At 36.4% G+C, this 24,910-nt stretch overlaps 1 protein-coding gene across 3 annotated transcripts in view; it reads right to left on the bottom strand.

Moving 5' to 3' along the window:
* DPYD (dihydropyrimidine dehydrogenase) overlaps positions 1–24,910 on the bottom strand; it is a 597,578-nt gene that overhangs the window by 392,667 nt on the left and 180,001 nt on the right. For all 3 annotated transcript variants that reach the window (XR_014492313.1, XM_083361143.1, XM_083361144.1), the window contains exons 6-8: positions 15,371–15,567; positions 11,627–11,708; positions 9,213–9,300 (exon numbers count right to left, since the gene is read on the bottom strand). Coding sequence is in view for 2 of the 3 variants with exons in the window: in XM_083361143.1 (XP_083217269.1) it covers positions 9,213–9,300; positions 11,627–11,708; positions 15,371–15,567 (367 nt within the window). In the remaining variant the exon portion in view is untranslated. The remainder of the gene's footprint in view (positions 1–9,212; positions 9,301–11,626; positions 11,709–15,370; positions 15,568–24,910) is intronic.

Raw genomic sequence — 24,910 nt, 5'->3', positions numbered from 1 at the left:
TGGAGGCGGTTCGGGTCTGGATGGGGAGGAACAGACTTCAGCTCAACCCTGACAAGACTGAGTGGCTGTGCATTCCGGCATCCCGGGACATTCCAAATGTTCCATCTCTTTCTATGGGGGGTGAACTCTTACCCCCCGTGGATAGGGCTCGCAACTTGGGAGTCCTTCTAGATTCGCGGCTTACTTTGGAAGAGCATATAGTGGCCGTGACTAGGGGGGCTTTCGTCCAGGTTCGCCTGGTGCGCCAGTTGCGGCCCTATCTAAACCGGGATGCCCTGTGTACAGTCACTCATGCGCTCGTGACCTCTCGCCTTGACTACTGTAATGCTCTCTACATGGGGCTTCCCTTGAAGACCACTCGGAGGCTCCAACTGGTACAGAATGCGGCCGCGAGAGTTGTCTTGGGAGTTTCCCGGTACTCCCATGTTACACCTTTGCTCCGCGAGCTGCATTGGTTACCAGTTGTCTTTCGGGTGAGGTTCAAGGTGTTGGTTACGATCTTTAAGGCCCTACATGGCATGGGTCCGGGTTACCTCAGGGACCACCTGCTGCCGGCATCGACTCCCCTCCGCCCTGTGCGTTCCCACAGAGAGGGCCTCCTCAGGGTGCCGCCAGTCAGGGAATGTCGACTGGTGGCCCCCAGGGGGAGGGCCTTCTCTGTGGGGGCCCCGGCTTTATGGAATCAATTGCCGGTGGAGCTCCGGATGGCACCAGACCTTCGAACTTTCCGTCGGGGCCTGAAGACCCATCTGTTCGAATTAGCTGGTCTGGCCTGATGGGGATTATGGGTTTTTTAATTGTTTTTAATCTGTACTACTGTTTTATTGGGCAAGGGTTTAATTCTTTTTTAATTTTTGTATTGTGTTTTTTGTTTTTTATATATGCCCTGTGAACCGCCCTGAGTCCTACCAAGGAGAAGGGCGGTATATAAATCAAATAAACTATAAACTATAACTATAACTATACCAACCTTAATCAATCATAATTATAAGTGGGGGTATTTTAAAAAATCAATATAAATAATTAAGAACCATGTGAAATCTATTAATTATTATGGTGGGTTATACAATCAGACAGATGTTTAAAATGGATTTGGCATTTATATCTATCTACTTGTCAAATCCTTCCCAAGCATATGAGATAGGCAGAGGTTGCTTGATGGTGTTAAAAGTATTGTTGAAGGATGTAAACTGTTTAATAAATTATTATTATATTGATTGGTTGCACAGTCAGCCAGATGTTTAGACTGGATTTGGCATGTTTGTTCACCTATCTTAAATCCTTCCCAGGTACATGGGCTAGGCAGATGTTGTAGTTTAATAATATTAGTGGTATTGTTGCGGATGTAAGCTGTTCCAAGGAAAGCTGACATTTGCAATTGACTAATGGTGATTTTGTCAATGCTAATGGTGTTCAAGTGGTACTCCAGATATTTTGGGATTGCACCCAAGGAACCTATTACTATTGGTATTATCTTTGCTTTCTTTTGCTACTTTTATCCTCAGGTCTTTGTATTTTGCTATTTTATTCTGTTCTTTCTCCTCTTTTCTGCTGTCTCCAGATACTGCTACATCCACTAGCCAGACTTTATTGTCTTCTTTCTTATTATTATTAACTTCTCGATAATTTGCAAAACTGGGCTCAGTAGATGTCATTTAGGAGACAGCTAATAAAGAATAGTGGCAAAGCTGAGAACTATCTTCATTATTTTTTTTTCTCTTATGCAAAATTATTTTTAGAAGAAATATATGCCTAAAAATTAGTAATTTGGAAAAATCAAGGTCATGAAGGGGGGAAAAAAGCATAATTTTGGTGCCAGGAGCATAAAAATCTGTGAAATGTTTAGCTAAGAAACATTTAAGTTAAGAAAAACAGAATTGTTGTTTGTAAAATTTGGAAATACTTTCTCTTTGGAATGAAGAAAAAAATCCTATTTATTTCAAGGTTGCTACTTTCCCAAATCAATTGTTATGAGGTATAGACACACAGGGCTCCAGGCAACTGAGTTTTACCTCTTTTGTCTTTTTGTTTCTGAAGAAGCAAAAGAATAATTCACTAGACATCCAATATTCATTAAATATAAAAAAGAAGAAAGCTGTAATTGAATGCACCAGAGTTTTGTCAAGACTGATGTTCTTTTAACTGGGTTTCGCTGATCTTGGTAGCATTTATCATCAATGACTGTTGTATTTTTCTCCCATTTTTTTTCCAAATAAATCTCATAGCTTAATGATTAATTTATAAACTTTATGGCATTTCTTCAAATAATTGAGCATTAAAATAATGGCAATACTAAATGAGATAAATGTGGTTAACACCAAATGCCTACAACGATTATTTAAAAACTCAGCATCTGTCAGCCACAACTTTTAGGGTCTATCATTAAAAAAAGTAAAAAGAATAATCACACAGGTTTTGAGACTAATGAAGATTTTAAAAATAAGGGTTTTTTTAAGTGGGTACAAATTGTGACCTTAGTTTGGTCTTCATGTGGTCACTGCTTCAGATAGCTACATATATACACAGGACTGTCTGTCAAAAAACACAAAACACTATAATAGGCAGAAAACTATTCCTGTAAGACTTGAAAAAAACATGATTTACATCTGAATTGCTTATCGTGTTGGAAATTGAGACACGGTAAAAGAGTACTAAGAAGAGGTAAAACACAGCAAGAAAACAGGAAGGCATTCTTTATCACAAATATCAAAACGAATATCAGAATCTGATGCCAAGAATGTATGTTTAATGCTTATAACTGTCTCTTCCATTCACTTACTGTCAGGGGCTTGTGTAAGTCATTAAGTGACTGCCAGGGAGTCAGGGAGTGGGGAAGACTTGCATACCGGCACTCACCGGTATGAAAAAATTAGCTGCAGGTTGGAAGCCACCTAGGCCCACTGGGCCATAGACCCTCTCCCCACCCCACCATGCCTGGGTCCACTTACCTTTCCATCACCTCACTTTAACCCCATTCAAACCCCATTCTCACGATGGTAAAGAAGGCACCTTCTCCAAATCACATGATTTGGAGAAAGGGCCTTCCAAACCATCATGAGAACAATGGCATTTGCTAGCATTTTTTCTTCTAGAGATGAAAATACTATCGAAGATGGCATCCTGAAAGAGCCTACTGAGAGCCATTCAGAATGCCAGCTTGGCTAGCTTTTTCATCAGATCTGTGATCTGTTCCCCCAGCACATGGGAGTATTTCCCCTCCCTCGTGAAGGGGAGGGAAAATCCCTTGGCCTGCTGGGGGCATGGACCTCAAATGGTCCATCCCCTCCATTTGCAACTTTCCTCGCTGGCTCCCCCAGAAGCTGGCACAGAAAATTGCAAGTGCAATCACATAATCACCAGGTACTTGGCAATTGGTCGTAAATGCAAACAGGTTGCCGAGCATCCTAAATGCAATCATGTGACTGGGAAAAGAGTGGCATAAAGTTTTACAATGCCCAGAAGTACTTTACAGGCAATAAAGCATCCATTCCATTGCTGTTGTGACTGTGAATGTTTATTAAAAGAACAGTCCTAAGTCGAGGACTACCTATATTTGTCCAAAACAGATTTCCAGCTTAATCCAGAAGCAAACCTTATTTCTGTATTTATTATATTTTGCCCACTTTCAAGAAAAAAAAACATTGTCTGATTTATTCGTGTATCACATTTCATTTTTTGAAAGGCATACAGTAAAAGCATAAAGAATGAATCCAGCTGTATGACAACCTCATTCATATGGAATTCACACTAAATGGAATCTCTTCCCTTTGACTAAACATGAACTTCCAGCATTCCTACATGCAAGCTGTGGAATCCTCAGGGAATCAGAAGGTTAATTTGGAAGTGGCAAATCTAACAAAAGAAAGATCTCAAAGGTTTTTATTACTGCCATATTCTCTTTCCAATCACTCCTAACCAGTTGCTTTTCCTTCAATAGGCTGAACAAGGACATAATATCTATTTTCTGGTGTCATGAAAGACAGCAAATTGCTAATTCTTATTGAGCTGCCTCCAAGCATCCTCATGTTTACAGTTAATCCCAATTAGAATCTTTGATAGCTAATTTGTAGACGATAACCTACATAGTTTAGACTGCAATGGTTAAGTGGTTAGGCAGTGATTTTTTTGTAAAAGAAAAAGGTGCCGGAACTCACACATGTCATACAACCCGCCTTGCCTACCCTACAAGGTTCCATCCAAAAAAGGTGCCAGAACTCCGTTCTGACCATTCTATGACCAAAAAAGCCCTGGGTTTAGGTAGCAAAAGGTAAAGGTTAAACATTTCCAGTTGTGTCCAACTCTAGGGCAAAGTGCTCATCTCTGTTTCTTGGCCAAGGGACCCAGAATTTTATGTGGTCATGTTGTCACCTTCCCACCAAAGTGGTATCTATTAATCTACTTTCATTTGCAAGTTTTCAAACTGTAAGAGCTGGGCCAAGGAACGGGAGCTCACCCTGTTGCACGGTGCTTGGATCTTGAGCCCAGGCTGTCAGTTTTCCAGCTGATAAGTTTAATGTCTTTAACCGCTGAACCATCATACCCCCATAGGTAGCAAGCATGGTAATATTTAATGCCAGCAACAAAGAAAGCCGCCTATGTGATAACTCATTACTTGAAATAATGTGGTTCACCCTGAATTTTATAGATCTTGATTTTCACCTCTGCCTTACTTCATAATACTTTAGTTTCCACTTGAGTTCACAGCAACTACCTATCTACGAAAGATAAACTGAGAGCCAAAGTTTCTTAGGACAAACGCAGCAGTTCTGTCCATGATCAACAGTCACTAGGTTTCAAAGCCATGAAGAAAAGTCCATTAGAATATACAAAAAAATGGAAGAAGGAACAATATATTTAAACTACCAAGGGTATATGTGGAAATGATTCCTGGGGCTGACAATCAGCTATTCAATGAGACTTCAGCCTAGTTGCAGTACATTTTCTTATTTAGAGTACTGTGTACTGCCCTGGTTCTGAGAGATTTCAGAACAAACCAATCCTAGCAACAAATTAAGTCACGTAAATTCTGGACAATGAGATTTACTGCAGATTCCCAGTATGGAATGTTTGACACCATTCCATTTTCTAGGTATTCAAAGACACCATGCTTTTCATAATGGCATTTCTGTTTTGTTATGTCAGAGTAGGGATTTTTAACTGTTACTGTCATGTCATAGATAGGGATTTTGCTGCTAAGTAATCTGGAACATGTACCATCAATACATGCAGAGTGAAACCAAAAGGTCAGGCAAAAAACATCAGTCATGATATTTTCTAGAAAACCTGTAATATGATTGAGAAAATTCAAAATGGGGAAAGCTGTTCCTTATATAATAAAAGTTAACTAGAATTAATTAATTAATTAATCACTTTTTTAAATCTTCCTCAGAGGGACTCTGGGTGGTCTACAAAAATATTAACTTATAGTTAAAATCAAACTGTCTGATTTCCTTGCTGCAGTATAAGTGCTAGATATAAAAATGCTTCAGCTCAAAAGTAGGACCAATATTCACATGCACAAAATCCCATAATTTACATGCAATTTTATTCCTTGGCCTGTCAAGGTGGAGTAGTATTGAATGCTGAAATGGATTCTCAAACAAATTCTTGAAAAGTTGCTGTCAAAACCAAAGCTCAGAAGACCAAATTTTGACTCAGTATAAGGAAACTTCATAAGTGTAGTTCATTATAACCAGGTCAGGTTTAGGGAGAAAATAATGAAAAGAAACTGAGCTTTTGATTTCTGTGTTTCCTTGACAATATTTTTCCCCTTGCGATGCAATTCTAACACATTTGCAAGTGTTACTTATCTGAATAATCTCAATACATAAAAAACATGGTGCACAGTTTAGCTTAGCTCTTGGTTATAGATAGAATCAAGCTCTTTAAGTATTCCTATCTAATTTCTTCCCCAAGCAAAGGGTATAAAGAAGAATGAAAGGTACATGGCTTGTCAAATGGATTAAATCAAGAGGGATGGTAACCTGGCACATTGCCTCATGTACAATTATCAAGAAATATGACCCCATGGAAATTTGTACGCATGGAAGGCCTCAAACAATGAACGGATTTAGGATTATATAAATCACAATAGTCTGTAGTATAATCACATGAGAGAACGAACCTGCAAAGCTTATTATACTGAATACCCAGATGGAGAACAACAGTTGTTGCTGTACTCAGAATTACCACTCTTGTAATCAATAACAAGAAAAAAAGAACAGTTGGGCAACTTGTATCTTATTATGTTCACTTAGGCAACGTCTAGATCAATAAAGAGCATTAAGCCTCATACCTCTCTTGGTTGTGCATACTCAATTTGCCCAGTGTATGCTGAGGAGGGATTTGGTCGTACATTCACATTCCTTAGCAGATAAATATGCATATCATTTGCAGAGTCATCGTTTAAATGCCAAACAAATCTCTACAATCTTGCAAAAATTGGAAGAAAATGTTCCACTAAAGTAGCATTATTATTTGCTGCAGATTGTTGTATAGATAGCTAAATTTTATCTTTAAGAAAGGAGACAATATAAGCAAAGTGATATAGGGCTATTATGCATGAATACTGTATGTCCACTAAGATTGAAACCAAAGATAGTTTTGGAGTGAAAAATGTTATTTCTCTTCTACTTGTCAAATCAAAGGCATTTTAAGATTGGAAAGCTACCTTCCTGCTGAAAATCTGATCAATCGCTTGACTAAAATGAAAATAACAACCAAAGTAGATCAACTATGTAGTCCACGACTTATGACCAGAATTGAGCCCAAAATTTCTGTTTCAGAGCAAGGTAGTTGTAAAGTGAGTTTTGCCCCATTTCACGACCTTCCTTGCCACAGTTAAATAAATCACTGCAGTTGCTAAGTGAGTAACATGGTCAAGTGAATCTGGATTCCCCTTGACTTTATTTGTCAGAAGGTCACAAAAGGCAATGACATGCAACTGCCATAAATACATGCCAGTTGCCAAGCACCTGAATTTTGATCACATGGGGATGCTGCAAAGGTCGTAAGTGTGAAAAACAGTCATAACATACTTTTCTCAGTGCCATTATAACTTTGAATGGTCACTAAATGAGTGGTTGTAAGTTGAGAACTATCTGGATGTCAAATAGTTACCAATGGTATCTTAATGAAATTTTCTTGTAAAATATAAGTATTGCAATATCTTAGGTCAAGATCTTTCCTATACACTTTGGAGATAGGTACTATGTCAACTGAAAGCTATTTTTCTAACATCACCTGAACAATAATGTGAACTTTAAAAAAAGTTGAGATCCAGAGAGATCTTAACCCTTTTATTAGGCTCATATATTCAGACTTGCTTCTGTGAAAGGCAAGTGGTGACTATGTTCCACAAAACTAACATATATTATGAGCCTTGCAACAGCACAACATAGCATTAGATTTATTACTGTCTTAGATAGGGACAAAGTTAATTTTCCAGGTGACAAGAATTCAATTCCTTTAGTAGAATCTGTTGCCTCATTCTCATAGCAGCCAGACAGAATTTGGCTACATGTAAGCAACAGTGCTCTTACAGCCTATCAGAAGTAGGCATACTGAACATCATCTCTGCCTGGTTATTCTTTTATGAGAAATCTAATGAACTTAGCAAGTACATTTCTGTAGAAACTGCAGTCTAATAGGATGTGTTGCCCTCTGTAGTAAGGGAGTCACATGGGCAAAGGGATGCAGAGAAAGGAATTTTTCAGTATTTACCATCAATAATTGCTGAAGGCAATGCACCAAACCTAGCTGAGACAAATGGTCTACAATGTAAATAATTTGTTAAGGACTGGCAGGAATCAGATGGATTAGTAACAAAGGTAAGGCTTCAAGATTTAAGTTGCCTTAAGTTGCCTCATGTTAATATCTCGATACAACCTTATATCAAGATTTTCCTTCCTCTTCAATGTTCATTTTCTGTACTGCCTCACTTAGAGAAGTTGTATATTGCCCATATTTTTCTATCTTCCAGGTAGATTGGAAGTTATCCTTGTTAATCAGGGAAATCAGCCATCCCACTCCCCCAGGATAAACATTCGCCATCAAGAGATTAAGCACTTTTCTGAGAAGGAGCTTTCTCCTACTAAGACTATCTCCATATGGGATAAATCCAAGTAATGAATTAATAACTAGGTTAAAGAACTGAAAAAAAAATCTCAGTGAAATAATATTCCTTGAGCAAAAAGCGTTCACCAGGTTTAGATCACACCATACCAAGCATTACGTTAGGAGAGTTATTCCATCTATATGAAGGATATCACCTCAAGATAATGCTAGTCATCTGTTTTTCTAAACTGCGTGCATTAAAATAACATTTTTTTTGAAAAAAAAATGAAACAAGTTTATGGATTTAACATATCAAATATTTAACACCAATTTTTCATTATTATTTTTTTTCTTCCAAAAAACCCTCTTAAATTGAATGCTTGAAAAGCAGTTTTGTACATATGCTTCTAAAATAAACTACTGAACTGCAAAGCAAACATAAATAATTATCTCCTGGAGTTACAGTTAATTCTGTATATACTAAAAAAATCCATTTGACCATGCTATTTGGTTAACGGCTAAAGAATACATAGACAAACAAATAAACAGAGGCAGAGGTTGTTGAGACAATGTTGATTCTGCAATCTGATGACATTAATTTAGCATAAATAAGTGCCCTAAGGAATTCTGTTACTTAATGATTATATTGAGATTTTGACTCAAATTAGTGACATCTATTAAATAAAGCACTCCTTAGGAATGTGATAATTGTACTGGAACATATTGATTCAGGTTTTATTAATTCTGTTCCTAATGCAACATAGCATCTAATGCCAAAGCTAATGTTATTTCATAATTTCATCATTCCAAAGAAACACACACTGAGAATCAGTTGGGTTTAGTGGTTAAGAAGTTGGATTAGCTTTGGGGAGACTCAGCTTCAACTTAATCTTCTGCCATGGAAATTCATTTAGTGACTTTCAGCCAGTCACTCTCTCTAAGTCCACCTTAAACTCCTGCAGTAACACTGGCATAATCACAATTTAACAAATAAATAAACATTTCATGTAGGGAAACTGGTCATTTCCAAATTAAGTCTGATTAAAAGTAGATAGGCAATGAATAAAAACCAAGTACTGTATATCGCCTGCTAAGACAGAATTCATGATACAATAATTCCTACAAAAGCAAGTATAAAAAGAAAAAGGAATTCCTACCAATTCCAATAAAGATTGCTTTAAAACCATCATCCTTTAAAGCACCGAGTGTCAGTCCTTCCACTGAAAGGCCTGTTCCACAGATAATCTGAAAGATAATATTGGGAAGGTCTTCGTAAGTTTACCAGTCACTTTTAAAATTTATTTATTTATTCTAATTTAAATAAAGAAATTAATCTAGATAAATGTATTTACTAATTTATGTAGCCACTTGCCTCACAAGTAAGAGACTTTGGATGGCGTACAATAAGATAAAAATAATAAATATCGCAAATCGTTAACAAGTATTTAAAAGTTGAAGTATAAAAACAGCTAAAACACTATTTATTTATCTGATTTTTATAGCTTCCCATCACACATACATTCAAGATCAAATTAAGAAGCTTTGTTTTGGTCATTCAGTTGATTATTCAAGGACATATTGGACCACTTAAAGTCAACATAACCTTTAAAAGATGATGATAGATCTGGATCTGTGCCAGAGTGTTCAGAAAACATATTGTGAAAAATCCTTAAAGGTTTTTAGTATCAGCTATTTCTGAATGCAACTGAAGTTTTGTACTTAACAGCAAAATCAGTGGGACTTGAATTTCACAGACATGAAGGAACGCTTGTTCCTGTGTCACCCTATCATATATTGAGGTCATATTCAACAGCGGTCTTCCAGGTACCTCCGCAATCTCAGATAGGCTATCAGAGAGATGGCATTCACTTCATGAATTCCTTTCACAGAAATACTTTTTCCCCCCAGAATCTGGAATATAAATTTGTTCTCCAAGCCATCATTTTTTAAAGGATGTTCTAATTGTAATAATAATTTCAATGTGTTTATTTTTTTGTAATTCTTTGAGAAGAATACTTAAATTATAAATAGTTACTGTTTATTTATAAATAGATAAATATTTGATTTAGGTCACACTTTACTACTCTGACAAGTATTTAAGGGAGAGCATAAAACCTAAAGAATAAAAGCAGTACGTAACTTATTTTAAAAATACACACTAAAATTAACACTAAAATAGTGTTAGAATATTATAATCCATTAACACCCTGGCAAAGGAGATCTTTCTTTACAGAATTTTCCAAGTATTGTGGGGAGGGGGAGGAGCATGTGCAATTCCCAAGAAAATACATTTTATATCTTGGGCATAATGCAGTATAACAGCAGTTCTCAACCTTTTCTTCACAAGAGACATCCCCTCCTTAAATACCTTTTGTGGCCATGGACCATGGTCATGGGCCCCCAAGACTTAACTCAAAATTTAAATCATAACATTTCTTCAAGCCTTCGCAGACCCCCCGGGGGTCCCCAGACCATATGTCAAGAACCACTGTAGTAGAAGACAATGGGAGTTTCTTCAAAAGGGTCCCTCCTACGTCTGCCAGAGAGGTTTGCAACAGAAGATGTACACTGGATAATCAAACCCTAATAGTTAAAGATTAAGGCCAAGACTTTAAATTGTTGCCTCATAAGCAAATGCCAACCAGTGCAGGCTATTTTGAACAGCACATATTATACTTTTTCTTATACAGTGCTGTGAGTTATATTTATATGCAACTGAAAAACAAGGCTATCATATTATTTAGCCTAGTCTTGTAAATTTTAAATTCTCAAATTATTTCCAGAAAAGAATTATAGACAAAATAACAGCACCCTGTGTGCAAGAGAGTATAATATTCTTCACCTGCATACACATAATTTGAAGCCTAAGGGCCAAAATGATTGTAAGTAAAACATACTTGTAAGATTGTAAGTATCAACATACAGGTTGCTTTTAATAATTTTATCACCCAGTTTGTACTGTCATTTAAGGGCAGACTGTTATAATCAAAAGCAGTTTAAAATATAAAGTTTAAAAACTTTCATCACAAGACATACCACATTACTTCTTTGTAGGAAAGTTTAATTATAACTAATATTAATTCCTATTTTAGTTCTTTTTGTTAACATGTGCAAAAGAACTGTGTGAACTGTGCATTTATAAAACACACACACACACACACACAAATGGACAAAAAATATCCTGGATTATTTCTTTTACCTAAAATTTAATCTGTGAAAGGAAAAGACGTGGGGAAAAAAGCAGCAAAAGCCACCCATGATTAAAGAAATAAAATCCTTGCAATAGCTACACTGAACCCCTGAAGCAATTTAGGTATTTGTTTCTTACAGACAATTAATCACATGCAGGCAAGCCAGATGAGCTATTGATTGCCCTTTTCCCAACTAGTGGCATTCAGACAGCAGACAGACAAATGCCGCAAGCAAGGAAAAGCATCTTCCTTCCTCAGCCTTGTGTAGCTTTTAATTGTTCTTTACTAAGGTCCATGACATTTTGCTGTTAAATCTTTAACAGTGCGCTCTGGCTCCTTTTTCTGTGAGCTATACCAAGGCAGTTTATATTTTTCATTACCTTCACTCCGAGGTCCTTCATAAGCCTAGTTTCAAAATGTACTACATCATATGGTAGCCGGAACTGGGGAATTTCAGATGTGCTGGAGAGAACAAATAATAATAAAAAAAACACACCAATGAAACACTTCTTCAGCCATTTTCTCAAAAGAGAGAGCTTCTTGGAAATAATACATGCTAAAAACAAATAATAATAATAATAATAATAATAATAATAATAATAATAATAATAATAATAATAATAATAACAACAACAACAACAACAACAACAACAACAACAACAACAACAACAAGAAACTTAAGTTAAAGTCACACACACACAAATAGGACCAAGCACGCTTCCAAATTATGGAGCTTCTTGCTGAGGAAATATCTATGCAAGTAGGCCTTTTTTTTGGTCAGAATTGTTAAGCAAATCAATTTGATAGCTAAACTAAACTTTAGATCAGAATGACGTTATCCTATCATCATTCACAGATGGATAAATTCTATCACAACATTCTTGACCCCAAAATGTGTCATGACTGCTGCTGAAAATACAGATTTCAGGGATAAATATGTTCAAAATGTATTGTGTAAATTAAATATATATTTAAGTAAACAATAAATGCCAATTATTTATTTCATTTTGGATAGAACAAATTTGTGGTTAAAAAATTGTTTAATTAATTAAGATAAGGAATGGAATAGAGTTGCATTCAGCTGCATTGAAGGCAACTTAATGCTATCCACAAGAGATAACCATATTAAGGCTTATGGCAAGTTGGGAATATTTGGAACAAGGAAGTCTATCTGAAATATGGAAAGCATATCACAAAATGGCTGCATTATATCTGTGGCCCTTCAATAAATATCCATTGATGTATTGAACCAGGAAATGGGCGGCATATAAATTTAATAATAAATAAACAAATTTTCCCACCTTTTTTATTTTTATAAATAATTTAAGGTAGCGAACATATCTAGTGCCTCTTTCTCCTCCTAGTTTTCTCACAACAACTCTGTGCGATGAGTTGGGCTGAGAGACAATGATTGGCCCAAGGTAACCCAGCCCTCTTACATGCCAAAGGCAGGACTAGAACTCATTATCTCCTGGTTTCTACTCTGGTGCCTTAACCACTAGACCAGGGGTAGGCAACCTTGGCTCTTTTGTGACTCGTGGACTTCAACTCCAAGAATTCCTGAGCCAGCATGGCTCAGCTTGGAAACTCTGCCTTTCCCCTCAGCATGGCTGGCTCAGGAATTCTGGGAGTTGAAGTCCACGAGTCATAAAAGAGCCAAGGTTGCCTACCCTTGCACTAGACCAAATTGGCTTTTCTGGTGTGGAATACATTTCCACAAAATTCTGGTGTACTCTGTGTAAGCCTTGGGAAATAAAACATATGCTAGACGATGGGATTTCCCCCCCCCAGCATGTCAATTTCCATTTAACTCTTTTTAGTTAAAGGCATATTTAAAACAAAATAAGATTCAAATGAAACAGGATGGTAGATGGCAACGAAAGTATCTAGCATTATATTGTCTGCCTCTGACTAAGGTTCAATGGGAGACAAACATGCTGAAAGCTTTTTAAAATGGTTAAAATGGAACAGAAGAATCAAAGAATGGCATATATAAGTTTATATTTATGAGTATAAGCAGACCAAAATCCCTTTTAATCTTGTCTACCGAATGGCATGAAAAGGATTTCTATCTCTTCAAAAGCTGGACAAAATAGGGCCCAAATTGCTGACTGGGGAACAAGCGAACAGAAGATAACATTAGTTAAAAAAACTGGGTTGGACTTTTTTGGAACTTACAGAGGGTTGCTATAAACCTATAAACCATTCTCTGCATAATCTCAATAACTTGTTCAAAGACTCCACAGTAAGTAAATGTACTTGCAAGTATAAAGCAAAATAATGACATTGAATAATAACAAGCAACTAGAGTTTATTAAAATTGTCTACTACTGTACATAAGAGAAACTGCAATGAGAGGGTATTTTGTATTTTTTTCTTGTCCAAATATCTATTAACTGCCTAATCCAATTTTCTACTCTAAAAACAAATATTTTGTAGCCAACTGAAAAAAGCCACTTTAAGAAGATTAACATAGAAGTTGCAAGAACCTTGTTAGGAAGACATATCTTTCTCTTCCTAATAATTTTCCAGGTTTTTGACAGTAATAAGATTTTACTTAATGCTTTGGATTTGTAAATTATCCTGAAACTTATAGGTATATAAATTTATATAAAAAATAGCAAGCCTAACATATAATAAATTTAAATGACCGAATGTATTATTGTCCATGTGTGTGTGTGTGTGTGTGTGTGTGTGTATACACAGGACAAATCTTTTCTCCTGTTTCAGCCTAACCCAAGGCCATCCACAGGCAGTAGTCACAACAGTGACAGCTCATATTTGTGTAAATTTTTTGGATTGCTAACAAAGAATTAAAGGGAGACTAATATGGCCATTTCAAACTTATTTGTTCTCATCAGTCAGCCATACCCTTCTGAGATTTGAACCTGGGCCAATTGCACATTAGGCAATTGTTCTAACCTTTAGGCCACTGGCTCTTTCTCGCTTTGTTAGCTGAGAAGCAAGGGAAATAAGTGTTAAGTGTTTGTTAAGTATTTAGAATACCTTGCTAGGCCCCAAACATGGGACAAATCTTTTTTCCTGTTTCAGCCTAACCCAAGGCCATCCACAGGCAGTAGTCACAACAGTGACAGCTCATATTTGTGTAATTTTTTTGGATTGCTAACAAAGAATTAAAGGGAGACTAATATGGCTAAATACTTAACAAACACATATCTCCCTTGCTTCTCAGCTAACAAAGCGAGAAAGAGCCAGTGGCCTAAAGGTTAGAACAATTGCCTAATGTGCAATCGGCCCAGGTTCGAATCTCAGAAGGGTATGGCTGACTGATGAGAACAAATAAGTTTGAAATGGCCATATTAGTCTCCCTTTAATTCTTTGTTAGCAATCCAAAAAATTTACATTATATATATATATATATATATATATATATATATATATATATATATATATACCGAATCATATCAATTTAGTGCTTTTCAAACTATAGTCTTCTAATTGCCATGATCTACCAAACCTTTCCCATATTGATTGCTGATCATCAGATCATGTCATACACCATTCCTGCTCCCTAAATTTACTGGCAGGCAGGTGGTTCTAAAAAAATGGATTAATGGCTGAAAATTGAAATGCATGACAGTACCAGTAGAGAAAAAAGTAAGACTAGGAATTAACTTCATTAGATTTTGTTGGGCTGGAGATCTATTCATTCCTCTGACTTGGTATTCACATTTTTTTTACTGGAGAACATTCTACAATTGATGCTAAAAGTTATCATTATAGTATACATGTTACACATAAAATAATTCAGATGGTCAAGATTTAAAGATCATATCTTTAAAAATAAGATATGATAAGTACATATAAATGAAAGTTTTATTAACTTATTCACTGAAAAATGAGAATTTCCACACTTAAAATTTAGATGTATGTATGCTAAATATAGTGATTCCTGCTTTTTCTAAATATTTATGGAGTGATTCATTGTTTCAGAGATTATGAAGCACTGCATAAATTTATACAACAAAAATATCAGCCACAGTATTGTTTTAAAAACTATTATTTTAAAAAAGTCAAAAAATAGATATCCTTTAGGAACATATGATGACATTTGTGTGATTTTTCAGAATGCTTCATTTCAAGTGGTGTTGATGAAACATTACCTCAAACCACCAACGTAGTTTTCTTTTTCAAAAATGGTGATGTCTGAATAGCCCAGTCGAGCCAAAAATGTGGCACAACTTATACTTGCAGGTCCTGCTCCAAGAAGAGCAATCTTCGTACGGTAGGATTCAGGCAAATCTTGCGATGGTGGCAAGGAGGGATTTCGAATTTGAGGAATATTGATGGCTTTGAATATCTGAAAAGTGAAATACTTACATGGTTAACAAAAAAGAGAACAGCCCTTGTATCTCTCTGGCATATGTATAACGGTAGTAAGTCACCAAGTAGGCCACTACATCTCAAGAGATGACCAGTATATTCGTCATCCAGTAGACACTTATTATTAAGACTCTATCATCAACTGAAGATAACAATTAATTTAGAAAACTTCTAGTAGTATATTAGTTAATTGTCTGTGATATACTTGAATCCTCTCCACTACTCATATAACTTTCTTATATTCAGAATAAGCTTGTGGAGGAGAGTTCGCTATTTATTTTTATTTATTGGATTTTTAAAATTCTTTTATTACTTTATAAATAGCTCAATGTGGCAAACATACCTATTATGATTTACTCTCAAATGAACTTTAAATGGACCTGTTATGCTTCTGAGATGCTATTAGATATCTAATAATGGAAACAACTGGAAGGATATGTAAAATCGCTTGGCTGCTTGCCTTTAATGTGCTCAGTCAAAGAACATGACGAAGATTTTGTCTTCCAGTAATCTGGACACGAAGTAACACATGAAGCAAAACAGGAGGAGAAACATTAAGGAATCAACTGTGGTATTTCAACTAAATCAAGTTTTCCTGAAAGTAAATTGTACCCATATTAAAAGACCATTTGCAGTTTCAGCCAGTGATTGCATGCTTTTTCTCACTGTCCTTTAGATTCTTCTTTTGTATTTTTATATTATATACTGTTGTAATGCTATTATACTGTTATTGTACTGTTGCAGCATTATTATATTGTTGTTGTATTTTTGGCCTTTTATTGTAAGAAGGAATTGTAAACCTCTCAAATTCCTGCTGGACAGTAATTCCAATATGTTGATCATCTGCATAATCATGCAGAAGCATTTGATACCACTGATCATGTTAAACTGCTGGAATTATTAGTAATTTGGGAATAAGAGGTACTGTTCTGCAATGGTTGCATTCCCATTTGCAAGACTGCCATCAAAAAGTGATAGTGGGGAACTTATTTATTTTTTGGGTGGGTTACATGTCTCTCCAATCCAGCAGGTACAGATATTCTCTTCTATTGGATAATTGAATTATTTCTTGATTTATTAGTATATCCAGCCTTTCCTTTAAAACCCAAAGTAGCCAACATTGAGCTCGCTCCCCCTATTTGTCCCCCTATTTGTCTAACAATAACCCTGTGAATTAAGTGGAGCTGAGAGAAAGCAACTGGAGCAAAGTGCCTCAGTGAGTTTCTCAACTAATAGATTGAGGGTATCAAATGCTATGACGAAATCTAATAGCATTAATACTGATGGTTTTCCTTTGCTACTAGCCAAGTACTGATACTGGGTGGGGAAAAAAAAGCAAACTGAAGTTAAAATAAATTGTTATTAGAAATATGGAGAAAGGTAGCTTTGTTATTTCTAAAACCTACGTATGTTTGACTGCCAACGTTATGCACTATAATCCTAGGCGGCTCACAACAAAACAACAATAAATAAGCATCCATACCAAGAGTATTATGTTTCAGAGAATCTGGAAAAAATATATGCAAAAAAAGAATTGATCAGCCCAGAGCCCTTTTAAGTACAGAACAGCAGTAAAAGGATTTGAAGAATACATTGTATAGGAAGTTTCTGAAAGTCTTACGGCTACGACTGCTTCAGTAGCTGGAGAAAACTAAAAAGTAGATGACAAATAGCTCAGAGCAAGATACCATGCATGAGTCCTGCAAGCTTGCAGCATTTTAGTTTTAGATAAAAAAATTTTTTACAAAGGCCTGAGACAGAGAAGAATATTTGATAGGAATGTTGGCAATGATGAAGATTCATAGGGACTAAAAGGTAAAGGTAAAGGTTCCCCCGCACATGCATGCTAGTCGTTTCCAACTCTAGGGACCGGTGCTCATCTCCATTTCAAAGCCGAAGAGCCAGCACTTGTCTGAGGACGTCTCTGTGGTCATGTGGCCGGCATGACTAGATGCCAAAGGCGCACGGAACGCTGTTACCTTCCCACCAGAGTGGTCCCTATTTTTCTACTTGCATTTTTACGTGCTTTCGAACTGCTAGGTTGGCAGAAGCTGGGACGAGTAACAGGCGCTCACTCTGTTACACGGCACTGGGGATTCGACCCGCCAAACTGCCGACCTTCTGATCGACAAGCTCAGCGTCCTAATCCACTGAGCCACCGCGTCCCTCTCATAGGGACTAAAACATAGCAAAAAAGGCTGTCTGTAAAACCTGGCTTGAGCTAAAATTAAATTTCAGTAAAGCCACTATTCACCTTATTCCAACAATGGGGGCAGGGAGTAGAGCAAAAGTAAAATCAATTTCCAAAGTAGGCCCAATTGTACACAAACACATCTCTTGCTTACACAGAAAAAATGAGTGAAGAGAGCCAGCTTGGTCTTTCTAGCTAGTTTGCACCTGGCTAAAAACAGGAGACCATGAGTTCTAGTCCCGCCTTAGCCATGAAATCCAGCTGGGTAAACTTGGGCCATTCACTCTCTCTCAGCCCAATTCGCCTCATAGGGTTGTTGTGGGGAAATTAGGAGAAAGAAGGTGTGTTGGGTATATGCCCCACCTTGAGTTATTTGTAAAAATAATAAAAGTAGGAAACAAACAAATAAATAAAAATGGGGATGGAAAGCTCAGCATGTTTTGTTTCTCTAACTTGTTTTCTTTTATATAAAATGAGGAATTGGATGACCAGGATTCATCCAAGGGAGATCTTGCTTCCTCTCCACGGATGTGTAGATCTCCCTGTCTCTCTTTCTCTTTTTTTTCTCTCTCTCTCCCACCCTCCCTTTCTTTCTTTCTTGAGAATCTCACATGCAACACAGCAAGTACCTCAGTATTCTTTAACATCTCCTGTCACATCAATTTTGAATGAACTTCTCCACAACTCCTAAGTCTACTCACATACTGTGTTCCACAAAGTTCCACAAAAGCTAAATGTAAGGTTGGTTGTAATCACTGGATTATTTTTATGCCTTTAAAAAGAAAAAGGGGCAGATTTAAATATTAAAAAGCAAATGCTGGAAATAAAGAGGCTTATCAACCATAATGATTTACGTTTGCAGCACCTTGATGCTGAACATTTGCATTTATCTACCTGCAATGCCAGCATGATGTCTTGTTTTGTACTGTGTTCCTAGTACAGCTAGTCAATAAGTCTCCCACCCTATGCACTTAATCTGCTGGCACAGTATGTTTTCAATTGGGCTGTAAATCTTACGATGCACAAAAAGCAAGGACCACAAACCATTTAAACTGCCACACTGAAGACAAAGGGATTAACCCAGCTTAATTGGTTTATAACAACACCGTTAAGTACTTGGGCAGGTTTCCTACTGAATGCTTAGGAAAGGCTGCAGGTAGATTTGAGACTGTAGTTCAATGACTAGTTTGAGCTACCAAGAGTACTACAAAATCCGCTAATTGCTGACAGAGGAATTCTCTATCACAATTTGTGTTGGTGTACTAAGAAGCAAAAAGCTGTACCTTAACAGGGAGAAAGAGAAAGTGCTAAAAACAAAACACAACCTAGAACAAGACATGTGCATTACAGGTTAGCAATCTATAGATCCCTTTTTCATTAACGTGGGAGCCAAGAAACCACTGTACATTTTTAAAAAACAAAATTGAAGGACATAACATGTGGCCAGACTCTTGGTACTGTATGTTCAAGCCATCCTGGATACCTCCTTTCAACCGTATAGAGCAGCAAAAGATTGATAGCAGTGAATAAACTATCAGTCAAAGAAAATTATCTACCATTACTGATGATAACCTTGATAAGTTTTTGGGCAACCTTTATGTTGCCTGTAATGGAGTCTCTAAGCTATTGTTGGAGCCCCAATCTTCTTAAACCATTCATACAATGGGAATTAGACCTAAACTCATGATAGGTAGATTATCTATTTTAACAAGTTTTTTCCCCCATCCATCCTATTATTTAGAAGCATGAACAGCTAATCAGGCAGATTCACTGGGAAAAGATTCAACATTAATGAGAGGAAATCATATTCACGTGGCTCCTTTTTTTATTTACTTAGAAAGGTTTCTTTCCCACCTATATTCCACAGAATTGTATCTGATAAAATTTAACAATGGAGTTCATTAGTACAACATTATACACAGATGACCTCCAATTTTACTACCTTCCAAAATAAATTATGGATAATCATGAATAAAAAACAATGTACTGCCTCTAAAATACTTTGGATTCAAACTTGGAAACTGAAGCTTTTTTCAGACGCAGTTCACCACAGCCTTGGTGGAGCAGTGGGCTAATGCCTCCTTAAGTAACACCAGCTGCCTGCAATTAGTGCAGGTTCGCATCCCACCAGGCTCAAGGTTGACTCATCCTTCCATCCTTCCCAGGTAGGTAAAATGAGGACCCAGATTGTTGGGGGCAATTAAGCTGACTTTGTAATAATGCCGCTTGGGGGTGTGTGTGAAAGCCCTAATAAGCAGGCATATACATAGAATGAAGGCTATTGCTAAGCACATTGGTTTGTGCTTAAATTGTAAGCTGCCCTGAGTCTTCAGAGAAGGGCGGGATATAAATGGGATTAAAATAAAATAAATAAATAAAATTATTTTAGGCTGTAGTATTATCAGTATTTTGTCTTTTGCCATATTCCTATCTTCTGTCAGACATCTGTCAATAAATGTAATAGCTATAAAAAAGTTCAATATTTTAATTCTAAAAGATTTTGCTTATTGGGTATTATAGAAATGTGATTTGAATACGACAGATTATTGTCCTCTATAATTTCTATAATACATAAAAAAGTCATTAGGAACCCAACACAAAATATCTAAATTTCACAAGTTATGAACACAAAAAAGGTATAAAAAGTGCACACATTCTAATATCTATCTGTACACATATGTATTTCAATACATTTTAAATTATGTAGCCACACTGCTCAATTGTATTAGAACCTTGATAGCAATAGATCATTTTAAATAAACTTAAAATTCTGTGATGAAAATTATTCTGAGCTATTTATCCTATGCCTGTTTCAATATCAATCATTGGGCCAGGCCACAACATTTTAATAGGTTTATAAAGATTTTTCGAGAAGAATTGTACATATTTAAGAAAATCCAACAGGCATAATTTTTTCCTATTAATCACATTAGGACTAAAAGGAGACACAAATGAAGGCTTAACAGATATTACTAGCATTAACAGAAATGCAGCATCCAGATCATTGGAATATTGTATTCAGTTTTGAGCAAAGAGGACTGTTGGAGACACTGGCCAAGACAGTGGGAAGAATCAAATGTTAAATTAATTTGGAATCCCTACGTGGGCACAAAAGGCCTCAAATGCCATTGAAGCTTATCGCATCTTACCCAGGTGCAAACTATCAGTCTAAGAAGACTCTTCATTTGTGGATCTGATTGTTCATGTCTGACGGGGACAAAGAGAAGTTGAAGCTTGTTTAGAGGAGAGCTATCAAAATGATATAGAGGAAGGAAACCAAGCCCTATGAAAAGCAGTTGAAGTAACAATAGCAATAGCATTTAGACTTATATTATCACTCCACAGTGTTTTACAGCACTCTCTGAGCCGTTTACAGAGTCATCATATTTGCCCCCAACAATCTGGGTCCCCATTTTACCAACCTCAGAAGGATGGAAGGCTGAGTCTACCTTGAGCCCATCAGTATCAAAACTCCTGGTTTGGGGCAGAGTTAGCCTGCAATACTGCATTCTAACTACTGTGCCACCATGATGAAAATGAAAAATGAAAAAACAAATGTGCATCTGTGAAACTAAGAAAGAGGAAAGATATTATGGGTGTGAATGAAAATGCTTTGATCCTGTGGAATGGAATGGAATTGAGGAATGCATGCAGAGAAAGCTTAATTATGAAAGAATGGACCAAAATATACATCATAAGGTATTAGAAAGTATCATCTACGTATAGATGTGTTAAAAGCAGAAACATAAAGGCTGTAGACAGCCAGATGTTATACTGTATTCTCACAAGTGTGATAATGAAAGAACCAGATACGAGTTCTGAAAAAAATCAGTGCAACATTCTACGAGTAAGTTAACTAGCAGAAAACAGTATCCTACTAGGAGACTTGAATAAATGGGTTGGAATGAGATGAGAGAGTACAGAATATGTTTGGTTTATTATGAATGAGAGAATTATGAAGCATAAAACACCAATAAGGTATTCCAGTTGTGGGCAAAAGTGGATTTTGGAAAAATAGATGTGGACAAAAAGGAAGGAAATGGGGAGGGGGGGGAAACTGAAAATGGAGTATAGATAGAATAAAATGTATTAGAATTTAGATTAATCTCCCAACAGATTGAGCGGAAAGAGACCTAAGGAAATATGATGTGGAAGTTGCCTGAAACAAGCTGAAAAGAACCACTTCACAGAATGTCAAAGGGGGAGGATGAGTTATGCCAAAAGGATGCAGGAAAGATGATGCTCAGTGAATGATGAAATAAAAGAAGCTAAGGATGAGAAGAAATGAATATCAAGGTATGATTCCTACAAAGAAAGGTATTTATTTATTTTAAACGCTTGATCTTGTTCATCTTAGATCTAAACTCTGGGCAACTCACAACAATTATATAAAACCAAACATCATAATAAAAATAACTTTCTTGATGCCACCAAAACAGTCATCCAACTTCACTATATCCCAGTCCTTGAGGAAAGAGACAGATTTAAACAGCATTCCAAAAGTGTAAAAAAATAGGAGGGTCTTGGGATCTCTCTCTCTCTCTCTCTCTCTCTCTCTCTCTCTCTCTCTCTCTCTCTCTCTCTCTGTGTGTGTGTGTGTGTGTGTGTGTGTGTGTATGAGAGAGAGAGAGAGAGAGAGAGATTGTGGTGAAAAAATAGTTAATATTAAAAGTTGCAAATACAAGATAAAATTGTTTTGAAAGCGGGTGAAGAAGTTTAAACTAGAGCTTCCAGGAGATGCATGGAGTGAAAAATAAAAATGATGAAAAGATTTGAGATCAACGTAAAGTAACATAATGCTGGGAGTAGTATTTAGAGATTTTTATAGGAATGATGGTGATGCCAGAGTGAAATTGAAAGAAACGCTTTTGCCATGAATGTACATGTACTTTTGTATGCGGATATGAATGGCTGAGAATCCAAAAGATTTGCAGGTAATTACATAATGCAGTAAAGGCTATAGATCTGAAAATTAATGTGTCAAAGATCAAAGAAGCTGTGTTCAGTAGTAAGAATGGAGAGAATGACAATTTAATACATGGCAAAAAGAAAGAAAGAAAGGATAAAGATGAATTTGTGTGGCTTTCTAAAATGTTTACTAAAAAATCCAAAACCCGAAAAACTGTAAACTCAGAAAAAGATGGTAGAAAGGGGTTGGCTAGAGTATGAAAAGAATGGATGTTTGTCATAATAAGTGAAAATATCTGTGCAAAGGAGTGTGCTTCTGCCTATTTTGTTACATGATAGTGAGAGCTGATATGACACCATAAAGGTAAGTTGAATGCAATAAGAATTAGATATTTGGGCAGGGGAATAATAAAACAAGAAGAGATAGGGTTAAGAATGAATATGTATTGAATGAATGTATACTGAATAGAAAAATGCATGACCATTATGAAAAACCTTTATGGAGGTGGTATAGCAATACAGAAAGAATGAACAGAGTTTGGAATGCAAAGCAATTATATGAAGAAGGAAGAAAGGAATTGAGAGGAAGGGGGGGGACAAAAATAAGAGTTTTGATGAAGAAAACCTTATAAAATGTAGAAAGGTGAGAAGTTTAAAGAATAAAAGAAAATGCACAGAGAGGCATATGGGATTGTTTAGCTCAGGGGTCCCCAACCTTGGCAACTTTAAGACTTATGGACTTCAACTCCCAGAATTCCCCAGCCAGTATGGCTGGCTGGGGAATTCTGGGACTTGAAGTCCATAGATCTTTAAATTGCTAAGGTTGGGGACCCCTGATTTAGCTGATCTCATCCTTGAATTTATTTGATTACTATTGTTTATTCCTTTCTGGGCCTGAAAAAAAAGTTGTTTATTCCAAAAATTAATAGTGTAATGGATTTGTGAGTAGCACACTATACAATAGCAAACTCAACACAAACTTGTAAGTGACCAAAACTTAAACAAAGACGAATAAGGTCAACTTCATTATCATAGCATGTTGTTTGTAATTGAATGAAAGTCTTATTTTATAAAGCAAGAAAGTTTCAACAAAAAATTGAAGCTCACAAAATTCAACCTTATTCAAATGAGAGTGCTATGCTCAAATTCAGTCCTAATATTCTGAAAACTACTTACTATATCTGGTTTTCTCATATCCAGATCAATGCTATAGTTTGAGTATAAATCTTTTCAGCACATGTATTATATTATATTATTAAATCAGCACTAGCTACCTGTTTCTTGGAAACAAATTTAAAAATTGTAATTATTACTTATGTAGGACCTCATCAATCAATTGCATGAGTACAGCCTGGACCCCCTGCAGTCCAAAATGTAGCACCTTGAATTGTAAACAATCCAGCGGGCAGTTGAACAGAGTTTTCCATTCATCCCCCTCTCTGATCTTTACACGGTAATATTCCTCCCACAAGTCCAGTTTAGTAAAGATTTTGCCTTTGGCCAGGTAGACTAGCATGTCTTTCATCAGAGGCAGGGGGTAAACATTCTCTACACAGACCGTGTTTAGCCCTCTATAGTCCACACATAGACAAAGGGATCCGTCCTTCTTTTCCCGGGACAGGACTGGGGCCGCAACCCAGGGACAGGCTGGTTGAATAGGCTAGTTTTTAATAAATGAACTATCACAGTTCTTCCAGCTCCCTGGGTGTCATTGAGTACAGGTTTGGTTTTGGCAGTTTGGCACCAGTGGGATTTCTATAGCACACTCAGTAAGTTGGGAGGGGCGGAGTTCATCTGAGCCCTTTTTGCTAAACACATCTCTGAGGTCTCGGTATTCCTTGGTTATTCCTTGGTATTCCTTTTGATTAACCACATGGTAGTCAAGAGTCATGCTTTTCTGAGAGGTCTAGCTAGGGCAGTCCTTACAGTTACCTTCAAGGATGTTAATGATTTAGGGCTAGAATATTTCAAAAACATTTTCAAATATTCCATGTCTGACATTCAGATGACTAAAACATTGGATTTTTCAAGTAGTGGCATCGTCCTGTCTTTTTTTTTTAATGTCTGAGCATCCTATTGAGTCTTTTCTTTCTTACAAGTGAGACATTTTTAATGCCTCTTATTTTCCATTAGAATTATTACATTTTGAATACAGACTATGATAGCTGGATTTTAGTTTAATAACTGAAATAATGATGAAAATGAAAAAAAAATCAATGTA

The sequence above is a fragment of the Vipera ursinii genome (genome assembly GCF_947247035.1).
Source record: "Vipera ursinii genome assembly, chromosome: 3".
NCBI lineage: Eukaryota > Metazoa > Chordata > Lepidosauria > Squamata > Viperidae > Vipera > Vipera ursinii.
Note: the sequence above shows the minus strand (reverse complement) of the source record. Positions and strands in the feature narration are given on the sequence as shown.